Source organism: Mycetomoellerius zeteki, unplaced genomic scaffold, assembly GCF_001594055.1.
Source record: "Mycetomoellerius zeteki isolate Tzet28-1 unplaced genomic scaffold, Tzet1.0 scaffold323, whole genome shotgun sequence".
In the NCBI taxonomy this organism is placed as follows: Eukaryota; Metazoa; Arthropoda; class Insecta; order Hymenoptera; family Formicidae; genus Mycetomoellerius; species Mycetomoellerius zeteki.
Window position 1 is genome coordinate 34603 of NW_017257309.1, and position 24165 is coordinate 58767.

The 24165-nt window shown below is 32.7% G+C and overlaps 1 protein-coding gene across 2 annotated transcripts; it reads right to left on the bottom strand.

Moving 5' to 3' along the window:
* Nucleotides 1-2507: 2507 nt before the first annotated feature.
* Nucleotides 2508-24107, bottom strand: Dop1R2 (dopamine receptor 2). 2 transcript variants are annotated; one of them, XR_001936733.1, is made up of 5 exons: nucleotides 23647-24107; nucleotides 17670-19362; nucleotides 7438-7522; nucleotides 6174-6507; nucleotides 3255-3324 (listed from the first exon to the last, which is right to left on the bottom strand). XR_001936733.1 is itself a non-coding variant. In XM_018451829.1 (4 exons), exons 2-4 carry the CDS (start codon nucleotides 18872-18874, stop codon nucleotides 3205-3207), a joined length of 1410 nt encoding a protein of 469 aa, XP_018307331.1. In that variant the 5' UTR covers nucleotides 18875-19362; nucleotides 23647-24107; the 3' UTR covers nucleotides 2508-3204. The 2 variants fall into 2 exon arrangements, 1 of the variants encoding a protein (XP_018307331.1); XM_018451829.1 differs by lacking the exon at nucleotides 6174-6507 and having other exon boundaries at nucleotides 2508-3324.
* Nucleotides 24108-24165: the final 58 nt, after the last annotated feature.

Below are 24165 nucleotides of genomic sequence, written 5' to 3' on the forward strand. Positions count from 1 at the left end.
AAAGAGGGGGAGAGAACGAAGATGTTGAGTGCAAATAGTTTTTTAAGGACAAAAATATTATTGACTAAAATCCCTAGAAAGAACGTTTCTTTTGGATATTAAAATAGTTCTATTCGCGTTGTTTGCACTTTTTTTCTCTCAATATTTGGAATTGAATAAAATTATTAATATGTTTATAAACGATTATTAACATTTAAATGGAAGTATCAAATGTTATTATCCTTCGTAACAAAAATCTTTTTTAACTATTAGTTTCTTCTAATTATTAAATCGTTTTCGACAATTTATTTTCCCTTAATTATGGACAGAAGGAAGTGTGTATGGGGGATAAAAGTAATAAATGCAATAGTAGGAATTATACTTTTATTATTTTATTATAAAGGACAGTACGTTACACAGATACATTTTTTGGAGGTACTGACGTGCAGTCTTGAAAGATTCTAAATAGATTCTGTACCTTTGATGTGCACAGAAGACTATATTTATTTAAAAAGTAAAGATTTTTTTATTTGTCATAACAGTTTGTGATATTTAGATGATATTTATGGAATCAAAGAAAAAAGAGGTGCATTCCCTGAAAGAGCGATCGTATAATTTTTTGTCATGTTTTAAATTATTTTTTATATGTTGACTCATTATTTCAGACTTTTAATATAAACGAACTGCTCTACTAAAATTTAACTATTAATCCATTAAAAACTATTAATTCGTATGGAAGATTTAAATTAAAATTTTAAAAAAATATTGTTTAGATATAGCGCAGATGATGTCGAGTAGAAAAATGTCGGAAGCTCGGAGAAGGAGAATTAGGATATTTGCTACTTTGTTAAATTTAATATGCATTTTCGATTAATATAATAGTTATGTGCATATAGCAAAATTAAATAAAACACTAGATATGATAATTTAAAGACTAAAATATTATCGTCAACTCCACGCACAACACATATACCTATAATATTATCTATTGCCAGTCATTGGAATGCTTACATTATAAGCTAGTAATGAAAATGATGATTCGTCTTCGTTTTCATTTTTTTTTTTGGATGAAAATAGTAAAATGGAATTTCACTGATTTCGCATGAAACTGTGTCAATATATTATATCACTTATATTTGTTCCAGATCTATCAGTTGTTTACTCTTTTCTGATTGTTAGAATTGATTTACTACATTGTAACGTTTCTCGATAAAACGTTTAACAGCATTAATTAGTCTTGTAACGTGTTAATATAATCACGAAATATTTATATAAATATACTTTGAATAGACTTTGCAGATATCTTATATCTGCAAGACATTTTATGGAGAAAGCAAAAAAGTCATGTATTTCGAAAAATATTAGCGATAGAAGAAAAGTTAGAGATTAAAACCTTTTGGTCCCGTAGTTGCTATTACATAAACAAAAGCTAAATTAATTATATTCAATGGCAAAGAGACGTGTATAAATTTGGAGAGTATTCTTTTGAATTTATATAAGAGATTTTTTACAAAAATATTATAATGCATTTCTTAAAACAACTTCTTATTTTATACAAAGACAGGGACAATCATGCTTTGCATGCTTTAAAATAAAATATCATATTTAGATTTTTAGAAAAACTTTCTGAAATATCTTATAGAATTTATGAATGTTTAAACTATTAATTAAAAGATAATTTCTTTTTATTGTAATAGAAATATCATTGTAGTTCTCTTTTGTATAAAAATTTTTTGGATACTTTTATTGCTTATCAGAAGAAGATTTAATTGCCTATCAGAAGAAGCGTTAATTGACGTGAAACAGGATAATCTAATAGACATTGCAATAAAATAGACATTGCAATAAAAAAAAAGATTGCATTACTATCACGAAAAGAATGCACTGCGGAAATGTAATATAGTTAAGTTATTTTTTTTTAAACCGGCTTGGTAGACCTTTCATCTAGAGTTTTTAATAAAAATACAACGAATTAAAATATTGCTTTTTCCTCTAACTCTTTTTCTATCTTTAAGGCTATTTAATATACACGACTAGTTTGTTTTGCAAAACTATTTGTATATATACATTTATGAAGAAGACATAATGAAGTCTACACAGTATATACATTTCATAAAGAAAATTCTTTTTTGAAAGAAAGATGGATGTAGCATATAATCCACAAACGACACACACACACACACACACACACACACACATCGCTTAATTGTAGACTATACATCCATCTTTTTTTTAAATAGAATTTTCTTTTTTATATATTTGTATCTACTATTTCCAATTGTGTACGTGTGTGCGCGCGCGCGCTGTCTTTTCTATCGAACAGTTCCATCAAATAGTCGTACTACCTAATTTGTCACGGATATCCAATTTACACGATCAGCTTTAATTGCACCAACGGCATTAGAGAGAGTTAGATAAAGAATCTTGTACTAGTTATGCGATTGTTATTTAATTTCATATCAATTGTTTTTACATTATAATTCTACCGTTAATATCGTTAATAATAATAATTTGACCAAAAATTGTTAATCAGTAATAGCATTAATCCATATCGATATAGCCAATCTTTAGATGAGAAATTACGAGAGATTGTGTGTGTTTTAAAATTGCACATGTAAGAGGATATTTTTCCTGGAAGATCTTTCTAACACAAATAGAAGATTTATAAGTTCGGTCTCTTGCGGCGCATTGTGCCCAGAGCTGACCAAGTCGTAATCGTAACCGGATTTTACCCCACGCTGCTTTTTATGAACTTTTCTTTAAGAGCTCGCGTGGGGTGACTGAATAGAATATATATATAGATATATATATATCCGCAAGGTATTAATTTGCTCGTTAGTGTGATTATGCGAGCGAAAGTCCAACAATTTATTTTAATCGTGATGATATGAAAGTAGCTGTTACGAAAAATCCATGTTAAGTACATGCTTCCTACGTATTTCGCGATCTATATTCATTCGTGGAATTGTTAGTTACATCGCTAACGATGTTTTTCCTTTCTACCGCGTCTTGGTGATGATAAATCGTAGTCTTGGAGCACATTGGAGCACTGTATTCGAGATGATTTCTCTTGATATTTTTCAGGCGCGATGAGTTCAAGTCGCACGGAACGATTCTTTCAGTTTTTTTGAAAGTTAATTTTTCGGATCACGTTTGATTTACTCACGCATCACGGAATCGAATCGCTCGTTCTCGACGTGGCCCTGTTCGGGCCGTTGTGTGTCGTCACATACCGCTGCTGGGGAGACCACTTCCGGGCGCGCATATGCCGCCGTCGCTGCTCTGACTGACGCTACTATAGCTCACATTACTCGCTTGTCCTCCCGTTGCCATTCCGGAGATATACTGAAACAAAATAATTACAATTAATGTTTTTATCATGTTAATTTCGTCACTTTAAGAATGATTCGCCGCGACAAAAATCAAAGTATTACTAATTAATAGTTAGATTTTACATATTTTATAATATATAAACTTGTTATATTCTCCTTCATTTTTCTAGAAACATACATACATACACACATGTATCTTTCGATTGGGATAAAAATAGATTTTCGATAACTAACAAAGCAGTGAATTTACACAGATAGAATTTTTTGCATTCGGCTTTCGATTGTACGTGCTTCATCATTACAATGTAATCTATATTCCAATAACATACATTTTTTGTCTTTTACAATTAAAAATTATAACGTGTCCGCCATTCGCGAGTGCTTAGTGCGTGAGAAATGAAAAGCTATAAACTATCATTGATAGTCGACATATACGGTAGTACAAATCTGTAATAATTTAATTTGTAAGATGACTCGACAAATCCAGATATGTATGTCTCACAATAAATCCCACCGTTCCATTCTACTTTTATCCTACCGAGTAGGAGTTTTCACAATTCGTAATCGTTAGGTTTATTATGTTTTCTTACAGATTCTGCGTTTGTTTTCTATGGAAACCGAACACTTTAATTTATTCGACGGGACGACCAGCTCTCCTGTCGTCGTTCTAGGGACAATCGATCCATCGGCTTCGCCTCAAACGCAACCAATCTCTCCGCGCTCGTTGCTTCCCTTTAAAGGTCGCCACGGATCAGCGACAAGCTTTACACTTCACGCTCATACCCCGTGTACACATGGCTTTGCGCCGAATCGTGCGAATAGTGCGGTCGAAGAGACAACCCCAGCTGAATAGGGAGAGGGTCTAAGTGGTTAAACGGTTTTTCGATAGCTCTTGGCCGTAAAGCAAATCATTCAATATTCGGTCAGCCGTGAAAAAAATGCCACCGCAAATGCGGACGAGTCGAGTTTCAAATTTATAGTTTACCGACAAAGTGAATAAAGTGGTCAAAATGGATGGTTATACACCGACATTCGTGTTTATATATTTTCCAGACTGCTCGCCTTTAAATAATGAGATAAGTAATTACTCGGTAATCGATATTTTCGCGAATGTAATCGATAATATTACTAATAATAATAATTTGTTAAAAAGAATTTTATTGTATATTTCGTGCTAATTTGAGAGAAAAATTTATAGATTTAGGTGTTACGTATATCTACAAAGAATAATTCACAAAGGAAGTTTCATGTGCTTGCTTTAACACTTTTGTCCTGTACATCTCATCCTGCCACATGGGATAGTGACCATATCAGAGTTTTCTCGTTTGTTCTATCGGGTGTTGAATTCCCCAAGGTCAGATGATGCTCCTTATTTTTGTCTTCTCCCATTTTTATCCGATATATCCCGTGTGTCCGCGACTCTCCTTCTGATAACGCGACCGCGAAACTAAAAGTATCTATGTAGGTTATTGGAGATAGCACGAGGTCGCACGTTTATTTTAGATTTTTCAAACGCGGACATATATCAATTTTACTTTATATCCACGATATAATATCTTGTCTTTTGGTATGTGTAATTACGCGAGTACTGGATGATTTATGATCGCCACACGTTTATCACTATCATCAATTCCTTATACTCCCGTATACATTGCATAAATGTAACTTCTGACAATAAAAATATTCTATAAAGATATTAAAAATTTTAAATTATGTGTTTGCATTCCAGGTTTTTTTTATTGTATATAGAAATATGAAAATTAGGTACTCAAGTAAGTAGTTTGAATGAAAAGCTGAACGTTTTACAGAATTATGAGCTTTTTCTAATATCTGCACTTGAGTTCTTTATATCATCAAACTTTTATATATTTCAAACAGCACTTCATAGTCCTTGATCGTAAGTGAATTTTCAGAGGTAATTTGTTCGAAATATAAATATATGAAATCTTGCACGAAATATCCACGAGATTTTGTGTAGCGAAATAGATAAAATAATTTTTGGGTTCGTCGGCTTTCATATCGCAGGGAAACCTTACAAAATCGGAAGGAAAATAAATATGCGCGTATATTTTGTTTTCCATTAAAGTTCCGATTTGTTATTCAAACTATATTTTTTCGCTAGTTGAAAGTTACGGTTATGAAATTTGCGACTGTTTACGCGCGTTTGCAGTTGTTTTTATAGTTGTTTTTATAAAAGTTTTGAAAATCTTGTTTCATATTTGCGACAGCAATTGATATTAAATAAAATTATAAGATGCCCAACGAATTGACGTGGTTTTATTATTATAACTGTTAATACTCGTATCAGACTAGAATTTTGATTGATCAAATTCAATCTTATGCCTAAATTCTAAGCAGAATCGTAAAATTCGTAACATATTCCTGTAAGACTTGTAAGAATTTCTAAGTGCTTATACCTGTATACAATATTTTTGCATACAGTTTTTTTACTAGTTATAAAATTTACAAGAAATCGTAGATATTTACGAATATACGCATATATCGTACGTATATACGCATAAAATTAGAATACTAGTCACAAGTTCTTATATACAAGTTTTACGAGAACATGTTACGGATCTTACGAGTCTGCTTAGAATTGACCCATTAATCCCAATCTCTAGTTTGATATGGGCATTAACATATGTTTTGTTATGATCGTATTATTCGGAAGAAATAGCTAGTCTGTAAACCGAAATTAAAAATACAGACATCATCTTTCAAGAAAACTACCAAAAGTGAATACCCGAGGACGAGGAAAGTATCTATAGATCAAGAAAGTGCATCCTTAGATAATGAATAGTGCCATGTGCAGGTGCAAGTATTTAAAATCAAATGTCACATTTACTAGTAAAAACATACCGAGAATTTATATTCTATAAGAATACGTTGATGTTCGTTGATGCTCGTTGATCTTTGATATATAAGGGTCTTGGAAAACGGACAGAGGATCGTGATTATTTGGAATTACCAATAGTTAAACTATATACTGCTTTATCTATATTGCATTAAGGACGAAGGATAAGCGATAAACAGAAATAAAGAAAAGGTCTCGAGGGATTCCACGATCAGCGATCGTTGACCAGCTCGCGATGATATTCCGTTGTTAAATGTAGGTTTGCTCGCCGGAATTTTCTCGACTTCCCCGTACGTGATGAAGGGAATACGCGGAGTAGTATCGTCCGGATGCGAATTTCTGAAAAAAGCAATATACTGGATACGTTCCCTAATAGTTAGCGTTAATAGTACCCTGTCGTCGGAATTGTTAATAAGATTGTGACGCCTCGCTCCTTTCAGCATTCCTATTGACGCTTATTCCATCGAAAGTGTAAGGTATACATTTCTATTAATATATTATTACGTCAGCACATATTAAATAGAATACAGGTGACGTATCCTAAATATTTTAATAAGAAATTGCTAATAAATATCATGCGGTAGTTATATTATACAAAACTAGGTATATGGAGGGAATGTTTATTGGTTTGTTAACAATATAATTCACCGCACTTTTCACTGTGAAATTGCAAGTACGTGCTATTTAAACTATATGTTGTAATATCTATTATTATTAACTTGAAAATTGTTTATTTCTCTCTTCTGAATTTTTATCTTTCCTTAGCAAACTAATTTGAACAGTGCATTAACAAAACTTTTAATATTTGATGTACACATTCCTTTAATTGGTTTAATATTTAATTAAGTCATATATATTATATATTATATAGTAAGGGTTCATGCGTATAATTAATTACATTTTTACTTAAGATGTAGAATTTTCTCGATATTTCTTGATATAAACTATAAGATATTCAATTACATTACACTTTTCATTTGAATCAAAGGGCTTGTTCCAATTTTTTCAGCACACATTTTTAGCATTGTTTTTATTCGTAAGTAAAATGCCTTTATAATTTTTTAAAATTGCGTATGTAAGGGTAATTAACGAGGGGCATTAACTAGATGTGTGTGAATTTAGGCAAGATTGTTCTAGTATTAAATAGAAACGGAACCAAATTAAAAATTACTTTTGAGGGTATATGCTATTCAACATTCTAATGTTGCTTTAAATTAATACTCATTCAAAAAGTAATAAGTGTGTATATGTAACATAATTTAAACTCACCTGACTTGGTTTACATCTAAATGCTGGCTGATATCGCCGTTTCATTTTTCTGGGACAACAATAGCACAGAATTCTTACGAAAGCTCTGAAACAAAAAATATGATATGTCTTACAACGTCAATTAAATTGCGAACGGTGTGATGATATTATGATAGAAAAATATTTATTTGTATGAATTTTTATGTTTATGAATATAAATTCTTTGTACGGCCATGAATCATCCTGCATCCTGCAAATTAATACCTTAATCAAATTTGCGTTATACAACGCGGCGACGTAGACAAGTGCTACGTTATGCAATGTCACGACGCAATGTCGTGACGTCAAATGTGGCTTTTAACATCAAGATTGCATGACTGCTACATTTTTTTCAAGTATCGTGTATACGAATATTTGCATAAAGACCATCGATGAAAATGTAACACATGTGATCGATGCTCGTATGTGCATTGCCTCATTTCGATACGGTAGTATAAAAGAATCTCTCTCTAAAATCGTTTTTAATCTATTAAAGAATTTTTTAATATCTAATTTTAGATAGAAGATCTTGTTAATAATTCAATTTTTAATTATTTCAAAAACCATACACAAATACATATCATTTTTGTATATGTGCACGCGCACATATGCATAATGTATCGATGGTATGGATAAGTAGTTCACGTCGCGCTAAATGGATGATAAACAGATTATCTTTCTAATGATTGCGCGAACGTGGTATTACGTGATATTTGCATTCTTTGTTCCATCTATGGTATTACGTTTTCGCGAATTGAGTATCCGAGTAGTACATTACTTGGCATTGGTGCATCGCCGCATTTCGAAGTAATTGTTGATGCAATACGCGTAACGACTAATTGTAAGTGCAATAGTCCAGGCAACATGGATAATATTAAATTTGACTTTCACCAGCTACAAGATTATTCACGTTGCGTATTTTTTATTACGCTAATGTTCATTGCTTTCGTTACGACGGTATCGTCACAACGTACAATCGATCGATCTGTTATTTCGAAGAATTTTATGGAACGTCAAAATCAGTGTGACAAAGCATTAAAATACTTAATACCTTGTACGGCGACATTTATCGAAGAATATTTCGACCATCCGGAACAAATCTCATTCTTACTACTTGATGTGCTACAAGACGTTTCTGATGTCATAGAACCGTTGATGAACGAATTATCTGTGACAAGCGTTACTTACGCATTAAATTACGTCAATCTGACGAATGAAAAGGATGCATACGATGCTTTGACAAATGTTGTTATTCTATTAGAGAACGGAATCGCTTTCAAAACGAACGATTCCTTCTTTGTCGATTATTGTGAGTACGACTGCAATTTTATAGTAGTGCTAACGAATCTGTTCGCCGATGAAGAAAGCTTCCTGATAGAAGTTGGTACGCTAGTACAACAAATGTCACTGCGATCGATTTTTAAGCTCCAGATATTGGCGTCAGTAGGAGATTCGGTTCTGCGCGCCAGTAGCCTTCCGGTCCGGAACAACGATTCGTACGCACTTGCCGAACCAGCACTTTCAGGCAGATGTGAACAAGAAGCTTATACTGCAATTCGATGGCAGGATTTCACAAATAAAATAGAACCATTATTCGGTGCTAATATCGTGAATGCGGCAATGTTCGATAATTTTCCATTCGCGTTTTTTAACAACGTCACTAATCATTCGAGTTTCGGTGGAGTAGAAGGCTTAATGGTGGAAGAAATTGCAAGTAATTTGAACATCAAGCTGAAGAGAGAGTCGATTGAACCGATGCGTGAGATTCCGATGAATGCAGAGATATATCTGAGACTTCATAACGCGACTGACGATTTAATGTTTGGTGGTATCTTGTGGAATTCAAGTCGAAAAATGACATATACCACTTGTTATGGTATGGTGCAAATTTCGTGGATGATACCGATGGAAACAAATGTTTCTCTACGTGGTTTGGTAGCTCCATTCAACGAAAATATTTGGTATGCTGTATTTTGCGTGCTAATTGTTGGTGGACTCGTAAAACTATTTTTTATTCGTGAAATTACATTTTTGGATATCACAGCATTGATTTTCGGTACACCAGTGTCTCAACCGAAAAGAACTTCCAGCAGAATTCAATTTATATCTTGGGCTTTGTTCGGTTTTTTTCTCACGCAAATATATCTAGGATCATTAGCTGATTATCTAATTAGTACATCGGATATGCAGATAGAGACTATGGAGGAATTAGCTAAGTCAGGATTAACGATAGGTGGGACTCAGCAATTCGCGAATTTGTTACAAACGCCTGACAAGGATGACAAGGAAGACTACGTTGAACAAATAATTCGTAAGAATTTTTTTATTTTGAAGCATTACGAATACGTTAATAAATTTGCGGAGCTTGCGGAGGGAAAAAATAATAGTTTAGCTCTTGTCGTGATGTTAAACTTGACAAATTATCACCGCGGTTCTAATATAGGATACGGTCATATTATAAAAGAAACTGTGGGCAGTTATCCATTGGCTTTCGTCACTCGGCAAGATTTTCCATACTTGAAAGAATTTAATTTTAAAATCCAAATACTCGTTCAAGTTGGTCTTGTTGAATATTGGTCAAACACGGCAACATTGCATCAAAGTTATTCCAGCATGGAAGAGGAAAATAATTCCAAACTTGATATCAACGATATCGCACCGGCTTTCTTCCTTTTGATCATGGGATATCTTGGTGGATTCTGTCTGCTGATTATAGAAGTTATTTTTTATCCATCCAAATTGTTGCCATAAATTCATTTTCTAATGCTTTTATATAAATAGATAACTTGTTTGAATTATATCTTGCGATTATTGTACACTTTTAACTCTAAACACATGAATATATCTTATTAATTGTTGTATATGAGTCTCTTCTTTATCCAACATTTCTGTTTAGTAAATTCGTACGATTTTAACGATGCCATTCTTTCAAGTTTGATGGAATACCGAAACATCATAATTTATTGCTTATTATATGACGTGTAGTGAGCCTGGAAAATGCGATTAGCGAGCATATATGCTCGAAATACACTTTGCGAATCATCTTATTAAAAACTTATTAAAATTTCCAGTAAAAAAGTTTTATCTTGCATTTTTTATACTTACTCTTTCGCGTTTACTACATTTTAGATCATGTTATGACGTTCAGTATATCTGTAGAATATTTCAAATTCGCTATATCTTTTTTTTTATTTACTCATTTTTTTTAAACCAGTCGTTTTTATAAAAGATTCATATATCTACGTCTTGTCTTATCAAAACTTCAGAGTCCGACATTAAATAGCTTTGAAACATGATACGTTTTATAACAAAACTATCTCGGTTGAACGAAATATGAAAAAAGTAATATATAATTTTATTTATCCCCATACATGATTTCGTAATAAATATTTTATTTTAATTACACATTATGAGACGATATTACTAATGTTTAATAGTTTTAAGGATAATATTTTTATCACATATTCATTGAAATTTCTTCTCGGTTATACGATAACTATCCTTGGCTCATTAACTGTTCATAATAAGTCTATCGAGATTCCGTGGAATATTTAACTACGTCTCCTAGATAAAATAGCCCCGCGGCGAGTTAATTAGAAAAGTTCCCGGCTAATTTCATTAAACCTCTCTCTGTTTATCTTGTCGAAGGAGAAACTTAAGAAGCAAAATGTCGATTTAAAAATTTTTACGTAATAACATTATTAGCTGTGATCTATTAAATTGGTGTAAACAATTTTCATGTCTATCGAATAAAGTTCATAATAGTTATAATGAAGTCGAAATGAAATTATTACCAATAATTTCATCTATAGCAATGATAATTTTGGAAAAGAAAATATTATTTTTACTATTTTAAATTTCTCTTATATTCTTGTTTATGAACGTTATGTATTAAACAGTTACTTAATTCGTGGCCTATTATATGTACATATGAGGTACCATATTTAAATACGCTTTTTTGTAAGTATTTATGTTTCGAAAAATTTAAAAATATTGTTTTTTACTTTACTATTCCGTATCGAATTTCGTATTTGATTAAATGTGATATCGCTTATTCAATCCTGCATACGATTGATCGTTATTGGATATTTCGATAGAATTTACTTTTAAAGAATACGTTTTTTAAATGAAAATATTATAGATGCAATATTAATATTATTGTATTCTCAAATTTTAATATTATGTATTGTACTTTTACAGTGGTAATGTTATAGAAATGTTAATGCTTTCATATTAATCCGATTAAAAATTAGTTATTAATTATTATGTTAAAATAACATTATTTAAAAATAAATTGTGTGTTGCTTATATATGTATAAGATTTCAATTTCGAATTTTCTATTACTAGTCAATTTAGTATTCAATACAAGCATGCGAATTAATTGTTCTTAACTTAGGAAATCATATTTAAATATATTACTGCGCATTTTTTTGAATTTTATACTCTTAGCAATATTACAATAAGATATTACATAAAATCTCAAGTATAAGTATACAATAAAATGTATAATTTCTGTAATTTTCAATCAATAAAATAGAAATAACACAAAAGTATATATGTAACGTCAATTTCTATTTTCTTCGTATGTGTTTAAAGTCACTCTTTTGATTAATACGGAAAAGCAACAGGAAGAAAGGAAGACAAGTTAATTCTATCCTTTTTATATCTATCATATTACATGATCGATCATATGATCGGATTACGGCACGACGTTATTCGACGACATTCTATGGACTTTTGTGCGAGCGAAAAAGTCAAAGAGCAAGATGGCATCGTTAATCAGAGAGAATCCAAGCGTGATTTCCGGTCATCGGGTCAATACATCGGCGACAAAACGAACCAAACTGCGGACGAAAGGTTCGGTATACCATCGTATACCCGATTGGCGCGAATGTTTGTGTAATCAGCTATTGGCGTTGAGTTTACGTTCTAATGACAGTGAAGCGTGCGCCGAATGCATTTCTGCCGAAATGCAATCTGGAGCGCGCGACATTCTCCCTATCACACCGGAAATAAAGGATTATGTCACGATATCATAATGAATGTTAGCGTAACTTATTATTATAACAAACCTTCGACTATCTCGCTGCATTTTACAACGATTTTATTCTATAATGAAATGACGTTAATTACTTAAATGCTAATATGTATAATGATCTATAATTTAATGCACATTATTTTATATAAGCGATATTTAAGTAAAAACATATTTTAGACATTTAATTCATAGATAGTACTAGTGAAAAATTTTTGAAGGATTGCTAAAAAAAGTTGTAAGAATTGAGAGTGAACACGCGATTTGCGAAAATTTAAAGATTAATCGAACTGATAAAATTTATTTCGCGCATAATTCGAGAGAATGTCGATAGCGAATAACCGAAAAGAATGAAAAAGACCGCACAAAATAGTATACAATATAGTAGGAATATATGCAATTTGGTATCCGACGGAGTCAAATCTACGTTGTTCTTTTTGAATTTTGCGCGTTACGAAAACATGTAATTCAAGCTGAATCAAAGTTTACAGAGAATCAAACTAATTGTAAGATAACGGAGTTAAGAAAGTGAAGTAGGAAGTCCAAGAAGTACTACAGGGTGGGCTCCGCAACTACAATTTATGGCCACGATTTCCTAAGCCTGATCTGGTGCGATCTTACCTTCTTCTACCCTCCGCTTTCGCTCCTACCCTTTTTTACTTATTGCCTTTAGTCAGGCGAGTCTCTTCATTTTTAGTAACAAGTAACGGCGAGATATATACAGACGTTTTGGCGCCGGACGCGAGGCGACGCGACGTCTCGACGATGTTGAATCCAGATCTTGGCCACTACATGCACTGCGCCATTTATATGGATCTCGCTTTCATTTTTATCTTTTTTTTCGCGACATGGATATTCCGCATCGTCGATCGCAAAAGGACTCGTTAAGGAAAAGTCAATTACTTAACAAAACCTTGGCATACTTTCGATTTTAATCCATTCAAGATATAACGATATAAATTCTCATGTGAATTTATTTAGAAAATTAAATCAATTCCATAGATTAACCCTTTGTTATATACATATGTACAATTCGATGAACCAGATATTATTGATTTATTGATTTTATAAAGAGCGAGTTGTAGAATGAACGTATGATACGAGGTGTGGCATTCACCTATAAAAAGTAACTAACTAAACTGTTCCCTCTATACTCCATCATACAAAAAAACTTTACTACAAAACATGTTTATTTTTTTCATCCTTTTTACAGGTTGTGTATTGTGTACATTGTTGATAGTATAATGTCTGCGTTCTTTCAACTGCATTATGTTGAATGAAAATAATGAAAGACGTAGATTTTTATCGCGCTATAGCTATAGTTATCGTATTTTTAATATAAAATTTAATAAAATAAAAAGTGCAAATAAAAATTTTTATAATCTGAAGAGAGAGAGAATCTCAAAAATAATAAATTTTATTTTTAAAATTGCGAGAGAAAATAATTACTAGCGCAATTTTCAGTATTCCAGACATTTTTAATAAAACTCGAATTGTGCTTTTTTCCCTTTCTTTTATTTATTATAAATAAATTGCGTCATATTTATGACAAATTGCAATTACTAAATTAATATTTGCCAATTAAGTATGTTTCCCTTTAAACTTCTGTATTCTTGAAAAGAAACACATACCGCGCAATACTTTCTCTTCGATCAGTTAAAATACAAAATATAATATCAACGTAATTAAATTGCAGCAAAATAAAATTATTCCCAATTTTCGCCATTTAAAAATCAAGCTATTATATCTTATGTATAAGATGTAATACAATACGTATATGTATAAGATGTAATGCGCTATTGTATACAAATTTATGCTGGTCATATAGAAAAGGGAAAATGTATATTATTCGAAATTCGAAAAACGAAACATGGATGATGCTAATTTACGAAACAATAACGGAAGATCGGTTATCCTTGAATTCGGAATGTCTTTATAAGATTGGTGACTTGATTTTGCTCAATCCACTAGTTAATAGAATATTGTCTACTATCTTCCTTTTCCTTCTTTCTTTCCTTGAAACCTAGATAAACTTTGATTTATATCTTTTTTTATATATATTAATATGTATTGTTTTTTTAACGTGTCGACAGTTTTATTGAACTTTTTTTTCAACCTCGGTATTGCAAATTGCAATTCATTTTTGTTTAATCTATTGATCTTGATACACGTGTAACGTAATACGTAATGTGAATTTATTATAGTCATATACGTATATATTATATTTTTTGTTAAAATATATTAAATGCCTATCTTTTATATCACATATACACATACACAAAACGTATCATAAGAAAAAAAGCAAAAAGTATATCTATGCGTAAGAAAAAGCAGTTGTGCCAAGTGAAAAAAAAATAAGTTTGAAATGTAATATTGTAGATAAATACAGTTTTATACAGTGATAGATCAAAATGATAGAGTAATAACCTTGTCTTTATGCGTCGTTTTCATCACAGATTATTTGTTGGAACGCAATAGACTTTTTTTTAATGTTAGCTTATAGAAATGTAGACAAAGCAGCGTTGACAGAGAGATAAAATAATCCATGCGATATACGATGTGAAGTAAAAGTTTGAAAATGTGAAATTTGAGATTTTACGAACTCGGAGAGGCAGATTACTCTTCCAGTAATGCCGCTTTTGTTCGAGCGCGACCAATTCGTACATTTTTAATCTTTTTAAATGACGCTATGATTTTTAAATCCTTGAATAATTAAAATATTTCGAATTAACTTTTCAGTGTTTTCTGTGTACTTTGAATCTCAGTATACAAAATCTTTTTATTTTATCTTTTTACTTTTTATAATTTGTTCCATCATGGAAAGTCTCGGAAGAATTCGTATCTATTTTAGTTGAAGCGGAACGGAACGTGTATCTACATTCGCATTCTCTCTGTATACTTGTAGAAACTTTTAATTACATCATACTCGAAAGGTCTTCTCGTTAATTTAATGAGAAACTCTTGCGAACGTATTGTCCTCTACAAGATAAACAACAAGTCGTAGTAAATTACACAGTAAGTTAAAAATTTAGTCAATTCAAACTTTTACATCGTTATATCGATTGTGCAATCAATAGTAATGGATCAGAGTTGGTGTAATAATATAATCAGAGTTATGAATTTATAGCTAATATCGAGATGTAATTCCACAATTATTAGATGCGATATTATTGTTGTTTGACAAGCATCTGATTGGTTATTTCAGCAAAATTAATCGTTAATCATCATAACTAGTTCACCCTTTAATGGAAGATTCGCTGTAATCTCGCGTTGCCTATATTTGGAGTTTTATGTATTGCATATTAAAGATATTGGAGAAAGGATTATCTAGACTTTATCTAAACGCGGCTTGATTATAATTAACTCGATGCGGAGGTGTTTCAGGAAACGTAGGATATGGATCAATGTAATAGGTTGCCCTGGATTATTTTGTTTGATTAAAACGGCTACTTTTCTATAAGCAATAAATAAATCAGTAATCGTCTTCGTTTTGTCTTGTTGTTATTGTTGAGCTCATTGTCTTTTAAAATTGTCGACTTCTTTTCACGTACAAAGTCGCAATTGTTTCTTTTATTAATATCCGCTTGTTTGGAACGATCGAACTACCCATTTTACGACCTAGAAGATAGGTCCTCACAGCCTTGTATACCATAAAGAAAGCACGCGGTCTATTGATTTTACATTTACCTGTATGCATGGAGTAAATATCCGTGAAGCGTGATAGTTACACGTGGGATTGCTGTACACAACGTCGTTTGGCGTCAGCCAAACCGTATCAAATCTATTCAACGTCAGTGTTACATCGCCCCCATCGAGTAGTGTAATTTGCTTCGCATGCGATTCACGATTTAACATGCGAACATGTCCACGTGGTGCGATAGATCAGTGCGTTAATCTACTGTTTGCTACTTGTGAAACTCCTGTATAAGTACAGTTTCTTATTCCGGAAATTTTTCTTATTCCAAAAATATAAAGAATGTATTTACGTTATCAAATGCAATATAATATTTTATAAATACGTTAACATTGCTGTTATATAGAATAAAAGTTGGATAAGTAATAGAAAATTTCATCGTTTTGCTATTTCTTACTTTTTGTTTGATAAATATATGTATATGTATATTGAATTATTTCAAGAAAAGCTTATGTATAATATATCACAAGACTTGGTGCAAAGAAAACTGTAAAGAAAATTCTCAATTGCCATAGCTGCTATTAAGTCGAGAAGATATTTAAGATGATAAATGCTCTTCACGAGTACCTTTTGGTAGTGCTCGTAAAGGCGAGAGAAGAAAATACCGGACCGTTTCTGAAACTTCAGGCTCATTTCGCGCGGACGAATAAAAGTAATTTGCTAAAGGGTCTCCGCCTAATCCACCCACAATCCCGCTAGCCAAATTCTCTTTTCCTGTCTTCGTGGAAAATCCCTACCTTATATACTTCCTACACCTTGTATATACCCTGACTATATATAATGTTTTAAATGGAGATAGCTCCGCAGGGTTGACTTAAAATCGATTTAGAATCTCAAGAGTATCCTTTTTTACAGGTTTTCTTTTTCTCGTTGAAAAAAATTACCCTCTACATAGCTGATGGTTCGCTTGATAGCATATCTTATGTGGTTGGTTGGTACGACGACTCGTAGGGAATAGAATAGATATCCGTATCAGGATAACGGTGACAATTTGGTGATGTCGAGTAATGTCAGAGTGTGATGATTGATTGTAAACTACATCTCGCGCTCATAAATCGGTGCGTGATAGTGACATGTAAGTACGTTAATATTCCAGTACTATTGCGTATTATATTTGTTATGTACAGTATGAACGTAGACGCGGAACGAACGAAGATAATGGTAAATCTGATGATGCATGTATGTCTATCACATTAGCTGCAGCATCTATTATTAAAGAGATGGATATACTTGCTCAGTATCGTAGGTACAAATTTGTTCACTCGTAACAGAACATTTTCGACTTATGCAAAACTCTGATATAATGATGTCGGTCACCACAACATACTTGATATAATTAATTAAAAAGATATGATGAATTATTATGGTAATGTATGTTAACAGTTAATATGAAAAATAAAAACGAAACGGAGTATGCGAAAAGAATAATTTTAATTCGACGATTCCGATTTTGGAAAAATAATTAACGATGCACAAAAACTCACCTACGAAAGTCTCTGCTCCAGCAAGCGTATATCACGGGGTTCATTCCGCTATTAATCCAGCCGAGCCAAGTGACGGCCGCAGATACGATTTCTTCTTGCCATATGCACCTCGTGCAGAATCCCGACCATAGATTCACAACGAAAAACGGTAGCCAGCAAATAATAAATACACCCATAACGATACCAAGGGTCTTTGCCGCCTTTTTCTCCTTGGCGAACTTGGCGAGTTTACGCGAGAGAGAGAAATTTTTTCCTAGGTGTTGTTTATTGCTGATCCTCGCGGAGGGTACTCTAGTAAGACCATTGTTGTGAAGAGCCGTTAACGGTTCCTCGAGATCTTGCAGATCTTCGGGCGTGCTCGAGGCGGTGCGAAAAAGATGCCTAGCGTCGGTGTTGGTGGTTGTACCGCCCCGATGTATCCTCAGCGTGAGTTCGAGCTCGCCCGAGGCCATCATCACCTGCTTCGTACCGAGTTTTAGACTCCTCGTCTGTATCACGGCGGCGCGATAGATTCTGTAATACGTGAATACCATCACGAATAGCGGTAGGTAAAAACTGATTGTCGACGAGAATATCAGGTAACCGAGATTCTCCGTGAAGGGACACTTGTCTTCGGGCACTTGCTCAGTACGAACGGCACGCCACCACGCTATCGCAGGAAAAGAGATCGCACTCGAACAAATCCATACGATAGCGATTAGGATCGCGGCGCGTTTCCTACTCATTCGAGTTGGATACGTAAAGGGATCGGTAATCGCCCAGTAGCGATCTAGACTAATAACGCACAGGTTTAGAATGGACGCGGTGGAGAAGAGAACATCGAGCGAGCGCCAAACGTCACACCAGTCCGTCGTGAACAACCAACGGTTCTCCAATACTTCGTATACCGCGCTAATTGGCATCACTACCAGTCCTACCAGACAATCGGCGCAAGCCAATGAAGTCACGAAGTAGTTCGTAGCTGTATGCAGATGCCTCTCTCGGAATACCGCGAGAATCACTAACGAGTTGCCGAAAACGGTAGCTACGGAGAAGAGCAACAAAACGATCGCGAGACCGATTCGATCCGTAGCGAGTTCCCAGAGATCCTCATAGGTATGATTAAACGACGGATAGTTCGCGTTATAAAAACTTCTATCAAGATCGTTGTTTAATGCGTGTACCTCTTCTTCCCAGTTCAATAGATATATCTCGCTGTCATTCATGTTTTACCGTGCGCAGCCGTACTACTACGACGGTCTTTCGACCATAATCACCTTGACGTGCGATTGTCCAAGGATCTTGACCCTCTTAATTTTCCCTAGACGACTAAACGTCAGGGCATTGGCATTGCGTATACATTTGCGAGATCTCTCATTTTCGTCTGTCCTCTCATCTCGTCTCGCTAAGATATTTCGAATCATTACAATTCTTAATAAGGTTGCTATCGTATTTTATATTTGCTAAGTTGTCATTATATGATTTGTTTATATCTTATAAAGCTTGGTTAAACTTTGCCAACATATTTATCATGTATCTGTCTGATGGAAGCAGGCATTTGGCACGTGTCCTTTTCAGCCGCGATCCTAAAGTAATGTAGTAAAGTATAGAACACAATCATCACATAGGCATAATCAAGAGTCAAAATTTTAGATTTCTCCTATTTCTTCAGCAGTATTTTCATTCGATTAGGATTATCATTTTTTTCAAATATCTGAAACAAGCAAATAAGCTCGTAAAAGTTTGTCCTTTAAAATAGATGCCGATGAAGAAAATAAAACAAAAAAGGCAAATTAGGTAATTTCGCTTATGTTATATTGTAATGATCTCGGTCTGTTTAACAAATGCTTCTTTTTTTAGTAGAAAGCTCCTTACAATTAAAGATTTTTTCTGTTTTCTTCTTCCAAAAAGTGAGTATTTTTTTATAATCCAAATTCAATTCTAATTACTTGTGCATTCTAATAAAAATTTCTGATTTTATTCGAAATTTTTAATATAAATGTAAAAATCAATCTGAATTTTTTCATTCAAATGGTTTACAGTTGGCAACTTTTATAGAACGGTACTATACATATGTATGCGCTCTGACAATTCGATTAGGTTATTCGAAAAATATCGGAAATATGAAAATGACGACAATAATTTTACAGAAACAGAACCGTTACCTGCGTAAATGATATATAATTATAGATTGTACGATACTAACAAAATATTTTCTAGACATAGAATTCATATATAAAGTGTTGTAAAAATTAAATAATAAGATGCATGTAAAAGCAATGAAATCAACATTATGATCCAAGTAGATGGTAACTTAATATTTTCTGAATGTCTAAATACAGTGAATATCATTTTAAGAACACTTTCATCATACTGTCTAAACTTGAAATAAAGTTGTAAAGTGCTGAATAGGATGTGATAGGATATGAAAAAGATTCATGTTTCTGCGTCCACATAAGGAAGAACAGTTAAATTAAGCTTTCACTCGTGCAAATATTTATCGCTGTTTGATCAAAGCAATTCAGTAAAGTTAAACCAATAATAGCGTAGTTTAGTTAGGTTTGCGCTTAGATTCTGTTGTATCTGCATATCCTAATATACAGGATCTGGGTTAACAGTGGCCATAGAGATAGTCTTATTCTCTCGCGTTGCAGACTGCAATCGCAGTTGTAGATTAAAGATATATTAATGTAATCTAATTTGAAGCGAATTTTCTTGCGATATTTCTTCGGTTATTTTATTGATCAATATTAGCGACTCTATTGTGTACCAGAGACACGATGAACTTCCCCTTTGACGTACTACTTTTTTTGGAGTAATATTAAAGCCATCACGCCGCGTCATCGTATTTTGCATATGAGTCTCAAATTTTTTTCTAAAATTGTTTCTGTCCTCTGAATATTGAGTTTATACAGACAAATAAAAACTTATCGAAAGAAATTATCTATTTTGAATCAATATTAAGTCAATTTTCGAAAAATTCTGTTAAATTTGTTAAATTATTAAAAAATGCCTTTCGTTATGTCGGAAATGAAAGTAATAATATATGACATACTATTAATATCAAATTATTACAACAAACTAAAATTATTAGTATTAGGTTCGTTCATGCTGTACGTGAACAATCAGTTTCAAAGAGCGCGCTTCGACATTCTCTTTCAGCGTTAACTGTCTATAAACCGCTCACCGACTATGGCTATTTATGGATGTTCATCGTTGAGTGATTATCACGATCATCTTTGACCCCGCACCCTCGCGTCCTCCTCGTGGCCTCCCTAGTTTCAGCAGTGTAATATACGTATACTCGATCTTACATGTAAAAACCCCCTCCCATGTTGAAGAAGGCCGCCGTTGAACTTGGTCATTACGGATGAATAGTACCAATGGCGATCGATATGCACATAGTACTATAAAAAAAGTAAGTTTTCCAGAACGGCCAATTCATTAATGAAGGAAATATTTTTCTGGAACGGCGAATCAAAAATATCTGCTTCTTTGAAATGTCTCAAGTCTCAAAATATTAAATATACTTTTTAAAAAGTGTTTGCACAAGTAACAAATTAGAAGCAGAGATAATTTTAAAATATTTTTATAAGTTTAAGGATTTATCTTTTCTACTTTAACAATATTTCAAATTTCATTAATAAATGAAAGACGTATTATACATTAAAAAAGTCTGTTTCTCATATTTATCTATAAATATAGTAAACAATATGGAAACACAAATTCAAAATAAGAATTTATTGAATACAATGTTAAATGGCTTTTATAAACACGTGTTTGTAATGAAGAATGTATTTCTTAAGAAAGTGATTCTTATATCATGTTTCTCGACGAGAAAGAAAGAATATCAAGAGCAAGGAAGCGAAAAATTAAAAGGAAAAATGGAGGGAATAATACAATATATAAATATTTTGCAAAACTCCTATATCGAAACAATAAGAATAATATTGTTTTAAATTGTTTTCACATTAATTTCCAATCAATTTGTGATCTCAAATACACTTAAATAATTAATTAAACGTAATGTTATATAATTTCGTATCGAAAATTAATGGAACTATATAATTATATATAGTAAAAATAAAAATAAGTATATACAATGTTGGGCAACAAATATTCTGTTAATAATTTATTTGATATCATAAATTAACTTCGCAGAGTCGGAGGAAGGAGGAATTTGTATTACAAGGCTTGATATCACATTCGCGTTTGTGATCCCGTCGCAGCCAATTGCAAAATTGCCTAAGATTGGTCAAACGATAATCGTGTAAGCCGGAAATCCGTGGGTGTCAATGGTCTATTATCATTCGTAACTCTCTAGACATTCATTCATTTTGCATTTGTAAGATTCAGTTATCTTTTAGTAAAAATGTCTGCTTGCTTAAAAAGATCGATAGTTATGTTTAAACCAATTTATTTTAATAACGCTGAAGCAAAGATAAATTGCATATTGATCCAAGCATTGAGTCGACATACGGGATCGGTATCGCGTATCTTTTTCTAAATTTTAAGGATATTACACAAGATATTACAAGATTAATACCTTCAAATATCTAATCGGAATATCTTCAAATTTGTATTTTTTGAATAATTTTGTGTTCGTTAATAATTTTGTGTTTGCATTATTCAAAGAATTAATGATGCGATAAATAAGAGAAACATTCTAAAGAATTACCTGATATTTCTATTTCTTTCATCATAAATGCATAAATGATTCTCGTTTTTTTTACATATTTTCACATGATTAGAGATATACGATTTAACTTGAGAATTATACAGTGGGATTTATTAGTGCGCGAATATATGCAGTAATTATGTATGATTTGATGTCGCATTGATATTGATTTTCATATTTTTTAATTAGCATATAAATCTAATTTTGGCAAATATATTTTTTTTCCACAAAAAGTGAAAACAGTCTCAAAATTACATTTCGTTTGTACAGAATTTTACATTGTTGCGGTATATTTTCATTAGTCTGATTAGTCTATTTGATGAGAAACGACAATTGATATAACGTGTAGTTTTTGACTGATATAAATAGCGAATATTCTTTCGATAAGTTTACAATCTTCGGTAATTTTGTCTCATCAATGGACATTTATTTTGCCGTCATTTTTCTCTATTGCCATTGTATCGATGTACCACACATAAATATCTCCTCTTAAACAATTCCTGATGTTACAGGGCATTTTCTACAGCAATTTAATGACTCGTGTTGGACATTAAAAATTAAAACAGTATTTGAGTATAAGAAAAAGTTAAATAAGCTTTAAAAATAAAATGATAACAGCTAGGTATAGTCACTAGTATTAATGTTTAAAGTGTCTGTTATGTATACATTGGTGCGATCAACTTCATCCGCTGTGTATCTACACGCCATGTACTTCAGAACGTAGTACCATGTATCATCACGAATGAATAATTTTTTCCACACAATGCATTATCTTAAATATATATGTAAAAGAAAAATATTCTTCTATAAAAAAAGTTTAAACAATGTGTTAAAAGAATAACAAAAGCGATAGAACTTTAAAATTAATATTGATAAGATTTTGTGACAAATTAACGAATATTTCGCATATTTGGCCGAATTTTATCTGAAGCAATGATTTTTGTGAGGGTAAATTAAAAGAATTAGAGCAAAATATAATGATGATGAATAATAATTATGCGCACGTAACAGACCTGTTTCTTCTTAAATATTATAATAAAAGAAATTTAAATTTTCAAAATTTGTAACTATTCTTTCATTTAATATAGAATCCTACAGCGATATATGTTAATATAATGGATGGGGAGCTTTTTCAGTTAAGCAAGCGATACATAGTATTATGTAGATATAAATTCTTCTAATGTTTGTAACGGAACAAGAGTATCTTGTTCAATGTGTTTTTTGAACGGAAGGAAAGCATTTTCAAAACGAGGAAAAACGATAGCGGTAACAATGAAACTATTAAATAAAAAATCATATCGTGCGTGAGACGGTACGTACCGTTATATATCATTTGTGCATTATTACGAACTAATCGTTATATATTTTTCCAGTGAGGAAAATACGCGGGTACCGCGGTTGTTCTCCAATGTTAACGCATTATCGCTGGTTAACGCATGTTAATCATCCTCTAATCTGATGTTTGCACGTGGACTTTCAAGGTCAGGGTCTTTCCTGATCGCCAGCGTTCGATCGCGATGAATTGATGCACGATGTCATGACGTTCGAGGCACAGGCGATGAGGGTGTTGTTGGTATTTACCGTGATTTGGTACGTGTGTTGGAGATGTCAATGTCAAATGAAATCGAACGCAAGGAGCGAGAAAGGACGATCACAATAGACGATCGGGGACGTCTTCAAATTCTTTCTCTAAACGCGCACGTACATACACAATAAACGGGGGAAGAAAAAACGTGGCTTATCCTCGCGGTACTCTTCCTTCGAGAGAACGCGGGACGTGTTTCGCGGTTTTAGAAGGCCAACTGCTACCATCGCGTGGCTCGAAAGCTCTGCAACCGT

Excerpts from the sequence above, each read along its gene's own strand:
- Dop1R2 (XM_018451829.1), bottom strand. The coding sequence starts at position 18,874 with ATGAATGACAGCGAGATATATCTATTGAACTGGGAAGAAGAGGTACAC. Across the intron at positions 7,523-17,669 it reads TGGAGCAGAGACTTTCGTAG|AGCTTTCGTAAGAATTCTGT; the intron begins GTGAGTTTTTGT and ends TTTTTGTTTCAG. Across the intron at positions 3,325-7,437 it reads TTAGATGTAAACCAAGTCAG|TATATCTCCGGAATGGCAAC; the intron begins GTGAGTTTAAAT and ends ATTTTGTTTCAG.